The following is a 16232-nucleotide window of genomic DNA, read 5'->3' as shown; positions in this document are numbered from 1 at the left end:
ACTGGGTTTCCAGGATTGGCACACGGCTCTGTATTTTCCACCTGCTTTTCTTGAGAAGCTGACATCATTGCAGTGCCTGTAATAAGAAATATACATCAGAATTCACAAACCACAGCCTTAGTACATGATGATGCAAAAATAAACAAGCTCATTCTGAATGAATGTCTAAAACTGGCAGTGCTCTGAAAAACTAAGGTGCTCTCTCATTTCGTTTGAAATAACCTACATTTGTATAGTTATAGAAGGATTTGTTGAGTCTTTAACACTGAACGAGTAGGAATAAATGAAGTAGTCCCATATACTTCAAAAGAAAAAACTTGGTCACACCGAACAACATGTAGAGATATCTCCATGGCAAGATGGTAAAATACCCTTAATTAACTAAGCTTATTGTTGCATGTAGTACAATTGTTATCAATTAAATAAAGTTACCTTCAATTGCAGTAAACCAGAGACAAGGAATGGGACGTCTTTTTCTGGTTTCGTTAGTCTGAGGCCGGTACACAGCTCAAAGAAGAGTAATCTGGTTACCATGGGGACCGCAAAACAATACGTGGGATGGCCGTTTATATTCGTTTGAAACAGGAGGCGTTTTACTTCTGTGGAGCCTTTTGTATACTCGCATAAAACCGTCATTAAACATCATTGTTGTTGTCGTGGATGTTGTTGTTGTTCGTAATTGTATTTTTAATGGACTGTGAGAAGAATATGTAGAATGTATCTATGTGTAACTGATACAGTAGTTTCCAATTTTCTCCAGTACTTGAAGGCGTCATTAATCGACATCATCACTAGGCGCCGGATGTTTACGTATAATTACCGCACTACTTCTGATATGCATTGGTGAAGCGGTTAAAAGTAAATAAAAACCTTCTGAAAACTACAAACTGAAACCACATATTTTTCGAATACATTGTTTACCATGTATTTCTGACCATTTATGGTTGTTTGGATGTTAACTAGTAGCAGGGAACCAGGTATCTGCACATTCTGCAGCAGTGTTGCAGTTAGCTTGAAGCTAACTAACTCTGTCAGGGGAGACATTCTGTGAGTTTGAACAGGGCCCTGCTCGGAAGATGGACAGTGAAATCCAACGAGATGGGAGAGTCCTGGATCTCACTGATGATGCCTGGAGGGAAGACAAGCTGCCGTATGAAGATGTCACCATCCCTCTGGTATTACAAACACATTCATGTTAGCAACAACAACAGCATCTTATATAGTCTGTTTACATTTTACAATATTTTGCTTCCCCTCAAATATTCCGATTTCGTCTTGACACTATTACAATGTTGATTTAAGTATAGAGTGAATTGCTCCTTTTATTCATGGCATCCTGTCTCCCCTGTTCTCTGTCAGAGTGAATTGCCTGAGGCTGAGCAGGACAATGGAGGTTCCACAGAGTCTGTGAAAGAGCAAGAGATGAAGTGGACAGACCTCGCCCTGCAGAGCCTGCACGAAAACACACCGAGCACTGGCAACTGAAAGTCTAATGTGGAATCAGACTGTGGGACATAAACATACATACATGCAGATGGACACTGGATTCAGACCCATGCAATTCACCATCTTTTTGCATTTTTACTGAAGTATATACACAACAAGTTCCAGCTAAGCAGGGATGAGGCAAAATGTATGTTTGCATTGTTATTGGGTTTCTAATCCATTCTTCATAAATAAATTGTAATAACATAAATGGAAAAGGGCCACACACAATTGCCTTGCCTCTGTCATCTGTTGAGTTTTTTGTCATTTGCTTTTGAATCTGGAAAGTGAGGACAGTGGTGGACAAACACACAGATACTGTGTTCGATTAGTAAAAAAAAACGTCCATCAATCCTATTACAAAGAAACATTGCCCTGATTTTATGAAGTTGGGATTCTCAAATCAGAGATCGCTACAAGAGCTTGGTTAAAACCCTAACACATACAAATTAAGTATGCCTTTAGTTTGCTGGTTTTTATTCACTATTCATTATTTCAGTGTTATTTCCAGCCAACTGGCATGTAACCATTATCTTTTACAAAAACATATTTCCCCATAATTATGTTGTATTCATATTACATACAACTTACTTACCAACTCACTTAGTTTGAGTTGTTTGCATCTGATGCAATTGTCTCTTTCCTAAGCATCACTGTAGGAGCCTCCCTGAGAGGTTAGAGTGAAAAAGTGACATCCAGACTGGATCTGGATCTTCACTGTGTGTGTGCAGCCTCTGCCATGAGCTTGCAGATGTGGTCATGTGGCCCCTTCCCCATCAGGGCTGAGGGGTGTCTGTAGGAGCCCCCGATACGATCCCAGAGCGTGAAGTACTGTCCGTAGTTGTAGTTGAAGAAGAGATGATGGTCTACGTGGTGAGCAGCGCCATTGATCAGACATATCAGGGGGCCGGGGATGCGGTAGTCTCCATCGTGTATGGAAATGGTCCAGATGTTGACAAAGACGAAAAGTGACAGATAGACCGCCTGTAATTCAAAAAATCCCAAATGTCACTTAAAACGTTTTACAGTTAATTAAAGTCTTGGGAAAAAATATAAATGTTACCCAATTCACAAAGTGTCTGCATATTTTTGACAAAGATTTCACATCGGTCAATAATGTACTTATTTAACTTTTTTTCATATGCTACATTTCCAGCAAATGTCACGAACATTATTGTGAAATATGCAGTTTAACTTGTAGTCCTAATTAGATCAGCACCTTGTGGAGGGGGAAGATGAACGGGTAGATGTGATAGGGAAGGCTCTGCAGGAAGCCGTCCAGCGGGTGGAAGGCATGGCTGGCAAAAGGTGTAGGGATCTTAAATATGTGGTGCTGCTTATGTAAATGCTGAGGGGGGAGAAACACAGTCTGAATAACAGGAATGTTTCAGTCAGAAATAACACATATCAGGCTCCCAAGGTACATAAAGTGGTGAAATTAGAAAGCATGGTGATTCCGGATGGAAACATTAAAGTAGTGAGGCGGAAACACATTTTAAAATTGCATTTAAAACTAACATTAAAAAGGAAAGAGAATAAAATAAACATAAAACAAGCTAATATAGAATAACACAGGTATAAAATACATTATTACAAGTTACAGTGTGAGATATCAATAGTCCAATTAAAAGCAGTAGCAAAAAGAGAGGTCTTCGGCCTGGAGTTGCAGCGGACCAGCAGGTTTATCAGGTCTGAAAACAGCAGCTCACTTACCCCTTTCACACCAACGGTGTTTCAGGGCCGGTTCGGTGCTGGTGCTTGAAAAGCACCGGGTTTTCCTGTTCACACCGCAGCGGAGCAGCGTCATAGCTCCGGAATCCGGTTCGTTTCGAGCACCAAAAAGTTGTCCGTCTAGAAGCAAGAACCGCATACGTCACGCTTACGTCGGAGGGGGGCGAGATTAACCTGAGCTAACACTTAAGGCGAGTACGGCAAATAAAAGTTGTAACAAGCAGTAGTGCTGAGCAAAGTGACTAGAACGCAACCACACACTTGTTAAAAAAAACACACTTTATAATGTCAGGCAACACTAACCAGGCTTCGTGTGATTCTGTTTATTTGTACCTTACTTTGACCATCCGTTCGCTGTTATTGATCATTGTGGAGAGCAGGCAGACGTTTTGTTTGTTATTATAGCAGCTATCGGATGGAATCAATACATGGGCTGCACAGGTTGTCATGTCCGACTATCACAAGTAGAATCATAATGAAAAATACGTCGGTAAAAAGTGCCTGTAGAAAACTGCTTAGCAAGTAGTCAGTTTAGCTTCGGTTGCTATGCTAACATCACCCATGTTATACCAGAGAAACTTTCATAACAGCGTTGTGATGACAAACAGCGTCAATTCAGACTGACACCAAACAGCGTCAATTCAGACTGACACACATTCACTTAAGGGGAACTGGGGATATGTATCAGCTGCTTGTGTGACAGTCAGACAGTGAATACTTTAGAGCCGTGTGAGCTAACCCGGAGCTAACGGGAGAATACACTCGTGGAAGAGCAGCCGGCCAGCACTGCAGCGGTCGGTAAATGCCGCTGAAACACATTAATAAACAATGAACCACGGCACTCTGGAGAAAAGTATAAGGTTGGAGAAGTCGTTATTTAATTTAATCTGGCTTCGTATGATTAAAAGCAACGCAGTCCCCGGCTCGTTGTTGTGAGGTGAGCTCCGGCGTTGGGGAGAAACTCAGCGACGTAAACTGTGACGTCATGACGCAGCAGCGGCAGCACCAGTCGGGCTCTGAGCGGTGTGAAAAGAGCCGGCGCTAAACCGAAGAACCGGTTCTGAACCAGAAAAGCTCTAGCACGGAGCTTGAACCGGAGTTGCGTTGGTGTGAAAGGGGCAACTGAGGAGAACAGATGACGAGAGCTGTGAGACTGAACTTAAACATTGTTTAAAAAAAAAACAAGCTGAAATGCTCAAATGTTTTGTAGAGCTGTTCGATGTTAATTCTCAGTGGGTCCATCACAACAACTGACCTGTTTCATATACACTAATTTGATAAATGTTTATATAAATATATAGTTTAGGGTTGCTACGAACCAGCGATTAACATGCTAAGGCTCACCTTGTAAGTGCTCTTATGGTGCAGGAAGCGGTGTATCCAGTAGATGCACATGTCAGTAAAGAACAAGAAACCAGCAATGCTCAGGAACACCCCGGGCCAGCCTGAGAAAGAAACAAACCAATGGCTAATAAGTCTCATTAGGAATCATTGTGTATGACCTATTGCAACAAACAAGTAATATTCCATTGGTGATTATAATTAGATAACCTTTAATTTCACCTAAGGTTCAAGCCTGGTTTTTAACGGTTGTCTTACCCAGAGAAGATTCGCTGATGTTGTCGAAAAGTTTGCTGTTTCCCTGGACCTCCCAGAAGAAAATGGCCACTGTTGGGAAGCTCATCCAGAAAATGGAGATGATTGATAGTTCAATCTCTTGTTTTACCTGGTTCTGTTGTTGGATCAGATAGACAAAGTTAAGGTGTGGGAGAAGTTTGCTTTGAATTGTCACCAGGTCTGCAATAATAAATCTTTCTTAACATCACACATTTTATTATATAAGGCTGTTAATTTAGAGTCATGGCTTCAACATTGAAATTTGTATTTTCCAAAAGATTTTGCCATTTTATCATGTTTGCCCAGATGCAATTGTCCTGGTATCCAATTTGGTCATTGCTGCTGTATTGTGTGCTTCATGAAATGTATCAAAATCCATGATGTTAACTATTGACAAATCTTGGACTGTGAAAAAAAAGTCCTCCTTAGATTAGTAAAAAGAAAGTAATTCAAATGTAGGGTTTCGTTTTATTTTCAAAGTGAAGTGGCAAAGAAATATATAAGAGGGCTTATTGTATGGCAGTTTTTGACACATCGATTTGGTTTCCTAGGGAACATTTTTAAACCAGGTCAAAAGGTTGAACAAACAACCCACCTTGAGAAACAGTGGATGCATCATGAGTTTATGGTCAAACACGTAGTAGAAGTTGAGAGCACCACAGCCCAGGAAGAGCAGCACCGCTCCCAGGTTGGTCACCAGCCACAGGCTGACTATCTGACGCAGGGCCCCCTCCTCCGACCATGAGGCCGGGTAAACATACGGAGTGAAGATGTAGCTGTCAGCAATGTTCAGCACATGATCCATTGCACAATCTGCGAAGAGAGCGACATGTAAACCATGTAAAAACACAGGGATAGTTAGGACAGTGAAATAAAAGCATCATACCTGTATAAATGGCTAGTCATATACTGTATATATACTCATATACTCATGCCATAACATCTTGAAACAATCTTTTAATACAACTGTTGGCTATTTTTTAGAATCATTTCCTTGTTAACTGGACTTCACCTCTTTGCACTGCTAGTTTCTGGGCTTATCAAAAGCTGCATGGTGTGCTCTGTTTAACATGATTAATGACCCTCACACCCAATCAGACTATTCAACAGTGATTCACTCACACCTCTGTTCTGGAATCAGTCTACCATACAACCAAAGAGAAGCTGTACATATCAATCTGCTTGCAAGTGAAGTGATGTCATTCTAGCAATATCTCAGCTTGACCTTTTTCATCTTTTTCGAGGGACTATATCTGATTTAATTAAGGTGAGACACTGAAGGCAAAGAAAGTATCCTAAAATACACATTGAGATGTTTATTTTAATACCTTTGTCTATTTGTGTCTGTAGATTTCCCCTAAATTCATCCAAATTAGCATTAGATCATGTAAATGGTAAATGGACTGTACTTATATAGCGCTTTATCCCATCTTTAAGACCCCTCAAGGCGCTTTACATACTACATGTCATTCACCCATTCATACAGAGCAGTGTACCTTACTCTAGGACCTAACATTCACACACATTCACACACCGTTGGCCATGCCATCGGGAGCAACTCAGGGTTAAGTATCTTGCCCAAGGATACATCGACATCTTGACTGCATGGGCTGGGATCGAACCCACAACCTTCTGGTTGAAAGACGACCGCACTCCCTCACAGCCACTGTCTCATTTCCATATTCAAACATAAGAATATATGAAAAACAATTAACTCGATACAAAATGTATCACATGCACATTCTAACTAATTCACTCATGTCTTAATAACTAATAACTCAAATTATTTCAGTTTTTAACTCTGTGTTTGCAAGAAATTCCCAAAAGCTGTTTGATGCTTTCAAAGAGTATCATGCCTGGCCTTTCAAAGAACCCATCGTATAATATTGCTGCTGAACTGACCTGCTTTAGGACGTCAAAAAGTGTGTGCAGCCTCCTATCAAACGGACTAGTCCTCCTTCCTTACACAGCATATGATTTGTGACCGAAGGCAAGTGAAGTCAATTGTTTAGTGGCATATGGACCACTGCCTGATGTAGATTTAACATGCATTCAAAGAAAAACTTTTTCGAGAAGCTGGTCTTCTTTGCTTCATTTTATTGCGTCAGGAGGCTTGGGGGTGATCGAGAGAGACCCATGCGGTCTGTGGAATAAGATCCCAGCCTGCTCAGCAAATAACAAGGAGCTCAGTGACAGCAGGACTTCTTCCAGTCAGATCTGTGCTTTATTTAGTTTGAGTGACATAATCTTTCTAAAATGATTACTTTTTAATTATTTTCTTAAATCAATATTAGGAATTGTAAATTGTGATTACAAGAAACTGAATGTGCTTATAATAATAAAAATGAATTAAATTTTTATTATGTCATAATAGATCAAATGAGACAAGTGAAATCATCTGATGACTTTATGGCATTATAACAAATAAACCTTGCAATGCCTTTTTTTGGTCTGTTTTAATGCAAGGTAAAATAGCTTGTGAGGGTATTGAGCATGTCATTCAGGGTTAGCTATGCGGTAGCTATGGATCAAATTCCCCTTGAACTCTGCCCTTTACATACACACCACGTTCATCATCCAACACGTATGCACACAACACAAGTAAGAATTAAGAGTTTGAAAAATATTTCCCTCCTAATGATTGTAGAACATTAGATCTGTCTTGTTAAGGATCCGTATGTCACAACTTCCAACCTTTAGAATACAAATGTGTACACTGTCAGAGCAAGAAAGAAAACAACATAGTTTACATTTTATGCAAACAAATTGTAGCATGCCTTGCTTGTACATGCTTTTGGCATCCTACACTTTTCCATTCAATCATTTCTAATTGATAAATTATTAGTTTCATTCATAGCCTAGCTGTTGCATATATGTTTTTTTCTGCAGATGTTACAATGCAAGGTCAAATGTAGATTACCTTTTTTTGTATGGGTACCTAGAACCAAGTTTCAAAACTGTTGCACAAGGAAAACTCTTATTGTCTAATAATGTGTATACGTTTCCCTCTAGAGTTCTCTGAAAGCAACAGCACCTCTCTGTGCAGTGTGCACGCTCTACAATCAGTGACATAGGATTCATAGACAAAACATGAATGATACATGATAACTTTCTTGAAAGCCATGAACCCAATCTTTATATTATTGAACAATATAAGGAATCAAGACTCGATGATGTTCAATCATCGTATACTTTACTCCAATACTTTTATTTTGCACCTTAAATTACTTTACAGATTTGGATTAATTATTAAAAATATAATATAACACTTAAAGACTTTAGTTACACCTGGAGTAAATTCACAAGCTACCCTTCAGTATACAAAGTCATTCAAATTAGTTGCACCTTTACCAGCTTTGATAACACTTTAATGCATCAATAATTAGATAGATAGATAGATCGTACTTTATTGATCCCAAATTGGGAAATTGTTTTTGTTACAGCAGCATAAAAGGCATTTTACAATAAAACAAAACTACAAAATATACAATAGAAAGAAAATAAAATAAAATATAAAATATACATGTCGAAATAGAAAATATACATGCAGATATTATATATATATATACAAATATATATATATATATATTCAAAATATATGGAATATGGAGTATTAAATATGAAACAGATTATGTATGAGTAAAATGTACAACGTGGTTTTATTTCAAGAGAAACTATGGAGCAGAGAGTTCTCTTCCAGCCAGAGGTGATTTGTTGTACAGTGTTATTGCAGTGGGCAGGAATGTTTTCCAGTATCTGTCCTTGAGACAGGGGAGCTGCAGCAGTCTGTTGGAGAAGGAGCTCCGTTGACTGTCCAGCTGCAGGTGGAAAGGATGGGTGGGGTTATCCATGATGGACAACAGCCTGTTCAGTGTCCTCCTCTCCACCACAGCTTCAAAGGGGTCCAGCTTGATGCCGATGACTGACCCAGCTTTCCTGATCAGTTTATTGATCCTGCTGGTGTCACCGGCTCTGATGCTGCCCCCCCAGCAATAATGCTTTGCAATAATCAAAACATATCATATATTATTCTGAAATTGACTTATTTGCATAATAGGCCTAACTACTTTTACTTTTGGTAGGCTACTTTAAGTATATGTTGATGCTCATACTTTAGTACTTTTACTTGTAACATTTTGAATGCAGGACTTTTACTTGTAACATACATAGTATTTCTACACTTTCGTAATTCTTCTTTTACTCAATTACAAGATCTCAGTACCTCTCCGACCTCTTGGTTTTAGTAAACAAATAATACTATAAAAATGTTTATACGTGTGTTATTTATAACCTTTGCTGTGTATTTACTCCTGTGGACTGTCTTGTAATTACTGTAGTTGGGGGGGAAAGTTGCACTCAGCTCTAAATAATTTATTTCGGTCACTTCCCATCAGTCAGCTCATTACCATGAACGGTCTATTCTCCTTACGCACTGACATGTTTAGCAATAACCTGTGTGGAAAAACACCAAGCCGGAAAGTGGCGAGCGCAAAGAAAAAGGACAATGCTGCCTTCAGGACCCCACCACAAAATCCTACATCCTAGCACAGTGAAGGTAAAAAGACAACCACCTGTTGAATGTGTGCTAGCTAAACGTGACAAACAAACATATTCATACAGCCATAACTGGGCTACTGCTGACACTTTGCTGACTGGTTTGGAGGCTGTAGTCGCCGTAGTATCAAGCCACAACTTGTATGTCATGTGCTATCGTGAATAAGATTTATCCTACAGCACATCGTACGTAAAGGCAGCATATTACAATGGTTTATTTACTTTGGTTTGCTCACGAGGGCTTGTTGAAGCAGCCGGGTGCAGAGCAGCGGGAGGGGGCGCGTTTGGCAGTTTGTTTTTGCCGTGTGCAGACACGGACCCTAAAACACCGAGGAACATTACAGAACATTCCTTTTGGTGAAGGAAACAACTCGACCGAAACTACACGCATGCAATGTTCATCTTGAATAGTTCAAAGTCACTATGACTTGACATTTTTTACTGTCGAGAAATAACCAGACTTTAAGACCAATGTGTTTATGTGTTTATAATTATACAATTCCGGAACCCATACGGATCACATGGTCAATTAACAACAGTTGAATGTTATTTGATTGTAAAGGCATATGCAATGTAGCCTATATATTTACGATAGCCTTTGTTTTTGCAAGGTCTCCGGAAATACAACTGACCTTCAGAATAAAAGAAGGGAATTATAATAGCCTACGGTTAATATATGAATGAAAAATGTTTTACAAAATCGTGTGCAATACACAAAGAGACAAACAAATAACCCTTTCAAAAACTAAGCATATGTTGTTAAAAAACGATTTAAAAACAACACGTGGAAAGGCTGATTCACTATTATGCTTTTGGCATTCAGGATGCATTTAATGGTAGCTTATCCATACCTCTTTTTCGGAACCAAATGTTTCCTAAAAAACTAAACTAATTTAACTTCGATGGAAAAAACAATGTATCTGAAGTCTTGCACCCGTGAAAGCATGTTGAGTAAGCATTCGTCGTAAATCCGTGCGCAATCTGAGCACATGATAGATACAGTTGGCCTATGTGCAGGGCGTATCGTAATAATGTCTCCACTTAAATATCCTCCAAATACAGTGCTTAATTCTTCACTTTACTGGTAATTGAGACAAATTGGTTATAGTCCCAAGGTCTCACTCAAGAGGAAATATTACTACTAGTGAACTGTAACCTGTGTCACTGCCCTTAAGTCAATGCATGTTTTTCTCCATTTATATAAACAGTCTATGGTGTAAACACATTAATTAGTGTTTCAAGGGGGGGGGGGTCTTTTGTAAGGTTCACACAAAACGCCAACTCCTATTGGTGTCGGGAGCAGAGACATTCCTCCTGCTCTGAATATCTCATCATGAAGTCGTGTGCACAAACGTCTTTGTAATCATCTACTACGTGCCCGCGTGCAGCGTGACAGGCGCAGTTTGCACCCGGTCCTGTTGTTCCCAGAAGGCTTTAAAAACACCGCCCATCTTCCAGAGCTCACAACACGCTCTCATCTCAGACCGAAGACACTGCACCTACTCACGAGGACAAGAGACATCACCTGAGAACATGGACCCTTGCGACTGCTCCAAGAGTAAGTGTTGTTTACGGTGTTAACGTTTGTAGCAGCTGAAACGTTAATGTTTTTCTTTGTCTACTGGACGATATGAAGCTGACCTGGCTTTATTTTGTTTTCCAGGTGGGACCTGCAACTGCGGAGGATCCTGCACTTGCACAAACTGCTCCTGCAAAAGCTGCAAGAAGAGTAAGTCCAAGACATCCATAAATCGATTACATAACAAGAGTAATATATTTGCATTATATTGTCCCTCACAGTGCCTATTGGGTGCAATTTGTCCTCTTCAATATTTTTTACAGAATCAATTGCATACGATTTTATGTTTCCTTCATGATTATAGTTGATGCTGAATGTATCCGGTGTCACCTTTTTTGCTTAAGGCAACTGCCCAGGTGGCTCCTATTGGGGTAATGAGCTGCTATTCAAAGTTGACCGAATGTTGGTTATTGTCTTTGGCTCAAAAGCAGTTTCTTATCATACTACACCTAGTTTAACCACATGAAACTACAGTTTCTTAACACTTTGAGTACACTGGAATTCCATGTGCATAAAGTTTAACTGTGGCATTAAAAGGCTCTAAGAACCTACAAGGAGTATTTGGTGTATTTGGTATCTTAGCTAACTGGATAAAGGTGACAGCTGCCTGAGGGTTTTTCTTCCTCAGACTTAAGATGACTTGACTACTGGGCTGACACAAACACTTTTTCCTTCTTGCAGGCTGCTGCCCATGCTGCCCATCCGGCTGCACCAAATGCGCCTCTGGCTGTGTGTGCAAAGGGAAGACTTGTGACACAAGCTGCTGTCAGTGAAGGGCCTGACCTCTGCCCGCTTCTGCCTTTGGGATGGAGCCCTTATGAACTACCTTGACTAAATTTGCTGTTGTGAATGTCTTCAGATAATAATAATTTTTTTGTACTTGTTTTCAATGTCGAAATAAATTAATTTACTTGATATTATTGTGCCGTCTTGGTTTAACTAAAACTAGTCAAACCAGTGTGTGGGGGGTTTCAAGCTTGTGTAAAATGAGCTGAGGTGTTGAGCTTCAGATGTGCTGCTGCAGTATAAAGTCATCTGACCAAGGTCAGTCTCGCATGGAGGCAGAATACAAAGATGAAGTTGTGTGTCAAGGCAGCAATGTTCAAGCCTGATTTTACCATCGGTACTGTTCCTTTTTTTAATAAGCTATTTAAGTCAAGCAAAAGTGAATACTTGATGATGCTTAGAAAACTAAAGTGCCAAAAGGTAATATTCCCAAAAACATTTAATTACAAAATAAAGCAGTGCCGTTTACGAGAAGAGCAACAATGATTAAGTGAAAATGTTGACCTTTGGTTTAAGTCAAAGGATAGCAACACAACACCAGTCCTAACAGGATGTAGCTCAGTGGATAGTGTGCTGGACTTCGATTCAGGGGATAGCTAGTTGGAGTCTCACTGCAGTCAGCATGTCGTTGAGTCCCTGGGCAAGACACTTCACCCCAAATTGGGGTGGGGATTGTCCACACTGAATAAGTCGCTTTGGATAAAAGCGTCTAACAATGTAATGTAAAAAAAGATATACATTTCATTTCATAATTTGGGCTCAGAGCTCCATAACACTCTGAAACTAATACATTCATCTCAGTGGATGATAAACATGATATTTTCCAATTTTATATTGCAATGCAATCCATCAGATTTACCTTGGATTATCAAACGTCCCGAATGTGATATGCATGTATTTGTTTTATTTGTTGCGGGGGGTAAGAAATGTGGACATGACGCAACCAGATGGTTTATTTACCCAGGGCTCAGCGGAACATTTAAATGATGCGGAACAAAAAGATGACCCAAGTTTCGGGTAGGAACAGTAATAGTGACGGACACCGGAAGTGTTTCCTCGTATCCGTGTTCAACAAGGCAACATTTCAACCAGTGTTTTCGTCGTCATGGCGTTTTAACATCAACATTTAATTACACACTTCTAGCTTTCTAACATATTTTAGTGTGTAAAGATGCCGAAGGTCGTGTCGAGAAGTGTGGTTTGCTCGGACACCAGAGACCGAGAGGAGTACGACGACGGAGAAAAGCCTCTCCATGTCTACTACTGCCTGTGCGGGCAGATGGTGCTGGTGCTGGACTGCCAGTTGGAGAAGCTGCCCATGAGACCCCGGGACAAAGCCAGGGTTATCGATGCGGCCAAACATGCCCACAAGTTTTGCAACGTGGAGCAGGACGAAAACGCGTACCTGAAGAGAGCCGAGGGCATCGAGAGGCAGTACCGCAAGAAGTGCGGCAAGTGCGGCCTGCTGCTTTTCTACCAGCACCAGGCGAAGAACCACCCGGCCACCTTCATCGTGGACGGAGCCGTGGTGAAGTTCGGCAACTTCGGCAACACCAGCGTCTACAGCCAGAAGCAGCCGGAGGCTCCCAAGAAAGTCCGTGTGATGATGACCAAGAGGACCAAAGACATGGGCAAGTTCAGCTCCGTCACAGTCTCCACCATCGACGAAGAGGAGGAGGAGATCGAGGCCAGGGAGATCGCGGACTCTTACGCTCAAAACGCCATGGTGATTGAGAAGCAGCTGGAGAGGAAGGGCATGAGCAAGAAGAGGCTGCAGGAGCTGGCGGAACTGGACGTCAAGAAGGCGAAGATGATGAAGGGCACCCTCATTGATAACCAATTCAAGTAGAGGAGGCTCAGTGACACTGACAATCCTCTGGAGATCCTCTTCAACAGTGGACCCATGTATTATGTCCAGGACAAGACAGAAGTATGTCAGCCTGTACTGGATATCTTGAGTACATAGAAAGGACAATATTGAGAAACCTCTTCACGTGACTTAAACTTTTTGTATGTGTCGCTTTTTTTAAGAGGTTGTAGACATTGTTATTTTGTTTAAAATGTTGTTTTGTACAACAATTAAAAGACCTAATGAACCGTTTTGGTATTTTTTCAAGCATTTGTTCTGCTTGTATTTTTTACCTTGGTGTCCGGGGTGAGCTTAAGTCTTAAAATGTTGTAAATATTGACTTCTAGGGCAATCATCTCGAATCAGTCAAATACTGTGTAAAATACTTGAGTATGTGTGTTGGTGTACACTTCTTAAACATATTAAATATGGCTGTGAATGATGGAAGAATGATCACTGAGACACTGCTAAAGGTAATTTTCATGTAAACTTAACAGAGATTTAAAGATACCAAAAAAGGATTGGCAACAATTATAATACACCATTTTAGTAATTTATCAAGACAACATTCCAAATGTTAACTATTGGATCATTTGTAGCAAAAACGAAGTTATTGAAAGTGATTGGCTTTTTTCAGTGTATTTGATATATATACAGTTAACAAAATAGTTAATAGAATAAATAATCACATAAATGGCTGTCCCTTAATCTTAACTCACAGAAGAAATGTTGTCTTGTTGCAGTACATTTGTAAATGATTAAAATGATTGCACAACATTATTGTTTAATTTAATTTAGCTGCTTCAGTTTCAGAGTCAGGGAATGGTTAATATTATTGCAGACACCGACTGGAGCAGTTAAATCTATTATTTGTATACTCCGATGATCCTAAAATGTTGTTTTTTAATCTATCTGGAGTGCAGCCACAAAATTCAGATTTTCCAATACATTAACCACTACAGAATAATGTTTAGGATCTTAAAGTTGCACACTGTACAATTACAAAACGAATATTACGTCTTTCTTTTTACAAATTTCTTATTGAAATAAAAATGTGTGATAGGCGGCATCTAACCTTTCCAGGCAATGGGCAGGTGCATTCATATATATCAAATCACCATAGTCCAGCACAGGTAAAAAGGTCACAGTGACTTTTCCTGGCTTCAAAAGAGAAACAGGACTTGTTTCTAAAAAAGAAACCTAGTCTAACCCTCAGCTTTTTAAGCAGATTAGTGACCTGAAGTTTAAAAGTAAGACAATCATCAAGCCAGATACCAAGGTATTTATAACAGGTAACCACTTCGAGTACTTGTCCTTGCATAGTAACAATATCCAAAGCAGTCTCTGGAGTCTTTTTAGCTTTAGAAAAGAGCATTACCTTGGTTTTCTCAACATTTAAAAGAAGCTTAAGCTCTGAGAGCTGAGTCTGAATAATGTTAAAAACAGCCTGTAATTTAACAACCGCCTCCTTAATCGAGGGACCTGCACAGTACATCACGGTATCATCCGCATAAAAATGTAAAGTAGCTTCATCCACATTTTCACCTAAACTATTGATGTAGAATTGTAGATGGACAGAGTACTACTTGGACTACTACCACAAGTACAATGAAGTACTTTTATCGTGTACTCTTTGAGGAATCCCCTGTCAAACTCCCCTCCAGAGTACAATAATGTATGTTTTCTGCCATCTTTGATGAGAGATAAAATGATTTTTTGCCATAAGTTCTCAGTGAAAGTGGTACTGCTGGACAGAGTACTACTTGGACTACTACCACAAGTACAATGAAGTACTTTTATCGTGTACTTTTTGAGTAATACCCTGTCAAACTCCCCTCCTGAGTACAATAATTACAGGCATTAATAACAGCTGGTGTTTCTCGTGAGTGTTTTCCCCGGGAAACAAACACAACAACACGTATACACACACACACACACACACACTCGCGAGCTCATTTGCTCCGCTAATAATCAATCAGATCGATGGATTCCAGAGAAGAGGAAACTTTGAAGGCCTTTTTCTCAAAATGATGACTCGGTGACAGTCATTATATAATGTGACATATTTTGCTTAATATTTGGAGTACAAAAACAATCCTGTAGTGATATCAGTAGAAAGCTAGGAATCTCCTCTTTCCAACAGTGTATACAACTCAAAATGTGTCTTCGGGTCAATGCGACTGATTTCGATGGAGCAGGTCACATATATGTTTCGAACTTCACATAATAGGAATTCTGGATTTATAATGGGTTGGGTGGGGGGGCATGGGCTTAATGTTGTATTCGAATGAACAACCTGAAACATACATTTTGAATATGATAAATGTTCTTGAGGCTCAAAATGCTGGGGTCAAATGACCCCAAAGAATAAAGGGTTTAAAGTTAATTTCAGGATAACAGGAGGTTTAAGAATACATGACATAGTCCAATTTTTGGTCCACTATTGAGTTTGCTTTTTCCTTTAATGTATAAAATAAATGTAACTAAAATACTACTGACTTAGCAGGGTATACAGATTCACCCATTATGCCATTAAAGGAGCTTTTTCCCCCAAACATATCTGTCCAAACTGGATACAAGTATAAAATGCAAACCATAACCTGGGAGTGAAGGTCATGGGAAAATTAAAGA

General features: G+C 39.8%; 4 protein-coding genes across 4 annotated transcripts; 3 read left to right on the top strand and 1 right to left on the bottom strand.

The window, feature by feature from the left end:
- Positions 1-784: 784 nt before the first annotated feature.
- anapc13 (anaphase promoting complex subunit 13) lies at positions 785-1716 on the top strand. Its single transcript, XM_034141364.1, has 2 exons — positions 785-1175; positions 1360-1716. The coding sequence occupies exons 1-2, from the start codon at positions 1077-1079 to the stop codon at positions 1483-1485; spliced, it is 225 nt and encodes a 74-aa protein (XP_033997255.1). The 5' UTR covers positions 785-1076; the 3' UTR covers positions 1486-1716.
- Positions 1717-1911: 195 nt separating this feature from the next.
- Positions 1912-6895, bottom strand: LOC117491402 (lathosterol oxidase-like). The gene is made up of 6 exons (XM_034141363.1): positions 6736-6895; positions 5429-5646; positions 4816-4948; positions 4561-4661; positions 2705-2833; positions 1912-2469 (listed from the first exon to the last, which is right to left on the bottom strand). Exons 2-6 carry the CDS (start codon positions 5636-5638, stop codon positions 2200-2202), a joined length of 843 nt encoding a protein of 280 aa, XP_033997254.1. The 5' UTR covers positions 5639-5646; positions 6736-6895; the 3' UTR covers positions 1912-2199.
- Positions 6896-10797: 3902 nt separating this feature from the next.
- Positions 10798-11881, top strand: LOC117491331 (metallothionein A). Its single transcript, XM_034141243.1, has 3 exons — positions 10798-10945; positions 11051-11116; positions 11648-11881. The coding sequence occupies exons 1-3, from the start codon at positions 10921-10923 to the stop codon at positions 11737-11739; spliced, it is 183 nt and encodes a 60-aa protein (XP_033997134.1). The 5' UTR covers positions 10798-10920; the 3' UTR covers positions 11740-11881.
- Positions 11882-12752: 871 nt separating this feature from the next.
- cunhxorf56 (chromosome unknown CXorf56 homolog) lies at positions 12753-14043 on the top strand. The gene has a single exon (XM_034141241.1). The coding sequence runs from the start codon at positions 12924-12926 to the stop codon at positions 13599-13601; it is 678 nt and encodes a 225-aa protein (XP_033997132.1). The 5' UTR covers positions 12753-12923; the 3' UTR covers positions 13602-14043.
- Positions 14044-16232: the final 2189 nt, after the last annotated feature.

This window comes from Trematomus bernacchii, unplaced genomic scaffold, assembly GCF_902827165.1.
Source record: "Trematomus bernacchii unplaced genomic scaffold, fTreBer1.1, whole genome shotgun sequence".
NCBI lineage: Eukaryota > Metazoa > Chordata > Actinopteri > Perciformes > Nototheniidae > Trematomus > Trematomus bernacchii.
The sequence above is the reverse complement of the archived record's forward strand: the minus strand, read 5'-3'. Positions and strand labels throughout refer to the sequence as shown.

What these genes read in the sequence shown, in the direction of transcription:
- cunhxorf56 (XM_034141241.1), top strand. Translation starts at nt 12,924, where the DNA reads ATGCCGAAGGTCGTGTCGAGAAGTGTGGTTTGCTCGGACACCAGAGAC.
- anapc13 (XM_034141364.1), top strand. Translation starts at nt 1,077, where the DNA reads ATGGACAGTGAAATCCAACGAGATGGGAGAGTCCTGGATCTCACTGAT. An exon ending in AAGATGTCACCATCCCTCTG is followed by an intron (nt 1,176 to 1,359) that starts GTATTACAAACA and finishes GTTCTCTGTCAG; the next exon opens with AGTGAATTGCCTGAGGCTGA.
- LOC117491331 (XM_034141243.1), top strand. Translation starts at nt 10,921, where the DNA reads ATGGACCCTTGCGACTGCTCCAAGA. An exon ending in CCCTTGCGACTGCTCCAAGA is followed by an intron (nt 10,946 to 11,050) that starts GTAAGTGTTGTT and finishes TTTGTTTTCCAG; the next exon opens with GTGGGACCTGCAACTGCGGA. An exon ending in CTGCAAAAGCTGCAAGAAGA is followed by an intron (nt 11,117 to 11,647) that starts GTAAGTCCAAGA and finishes TCCTTCTTGCAG; the next exon opens with GCTGCTGCCCATGCTGCCCA.
- LOC117491402 (XM_034141363.1), bottom strand. Translation starts at nt 5,638, where the DNA reads ATGGATCATGTGCTGAACATTGCTGACAGCTACATCTTCACTCCGTAT. An exon ending in ACCATAAGAGCACTTACAAG is followed by an intron (nt 2,834 to 4,560) that starts GTGAGCCTTAGC and finishes CTCCCCCCTCAG; the next exon opens with CATTTACATAAGCAGCACCA. An exon ending in TCATCTTCCCCCTCCACAAG is followed by an intron (nt 2,470 to 2,704) that starts GTGCTGATCTAA and finishes TTTGAATTACAG; the next exon opens with GCGGTCTATCTGTCACTTTT.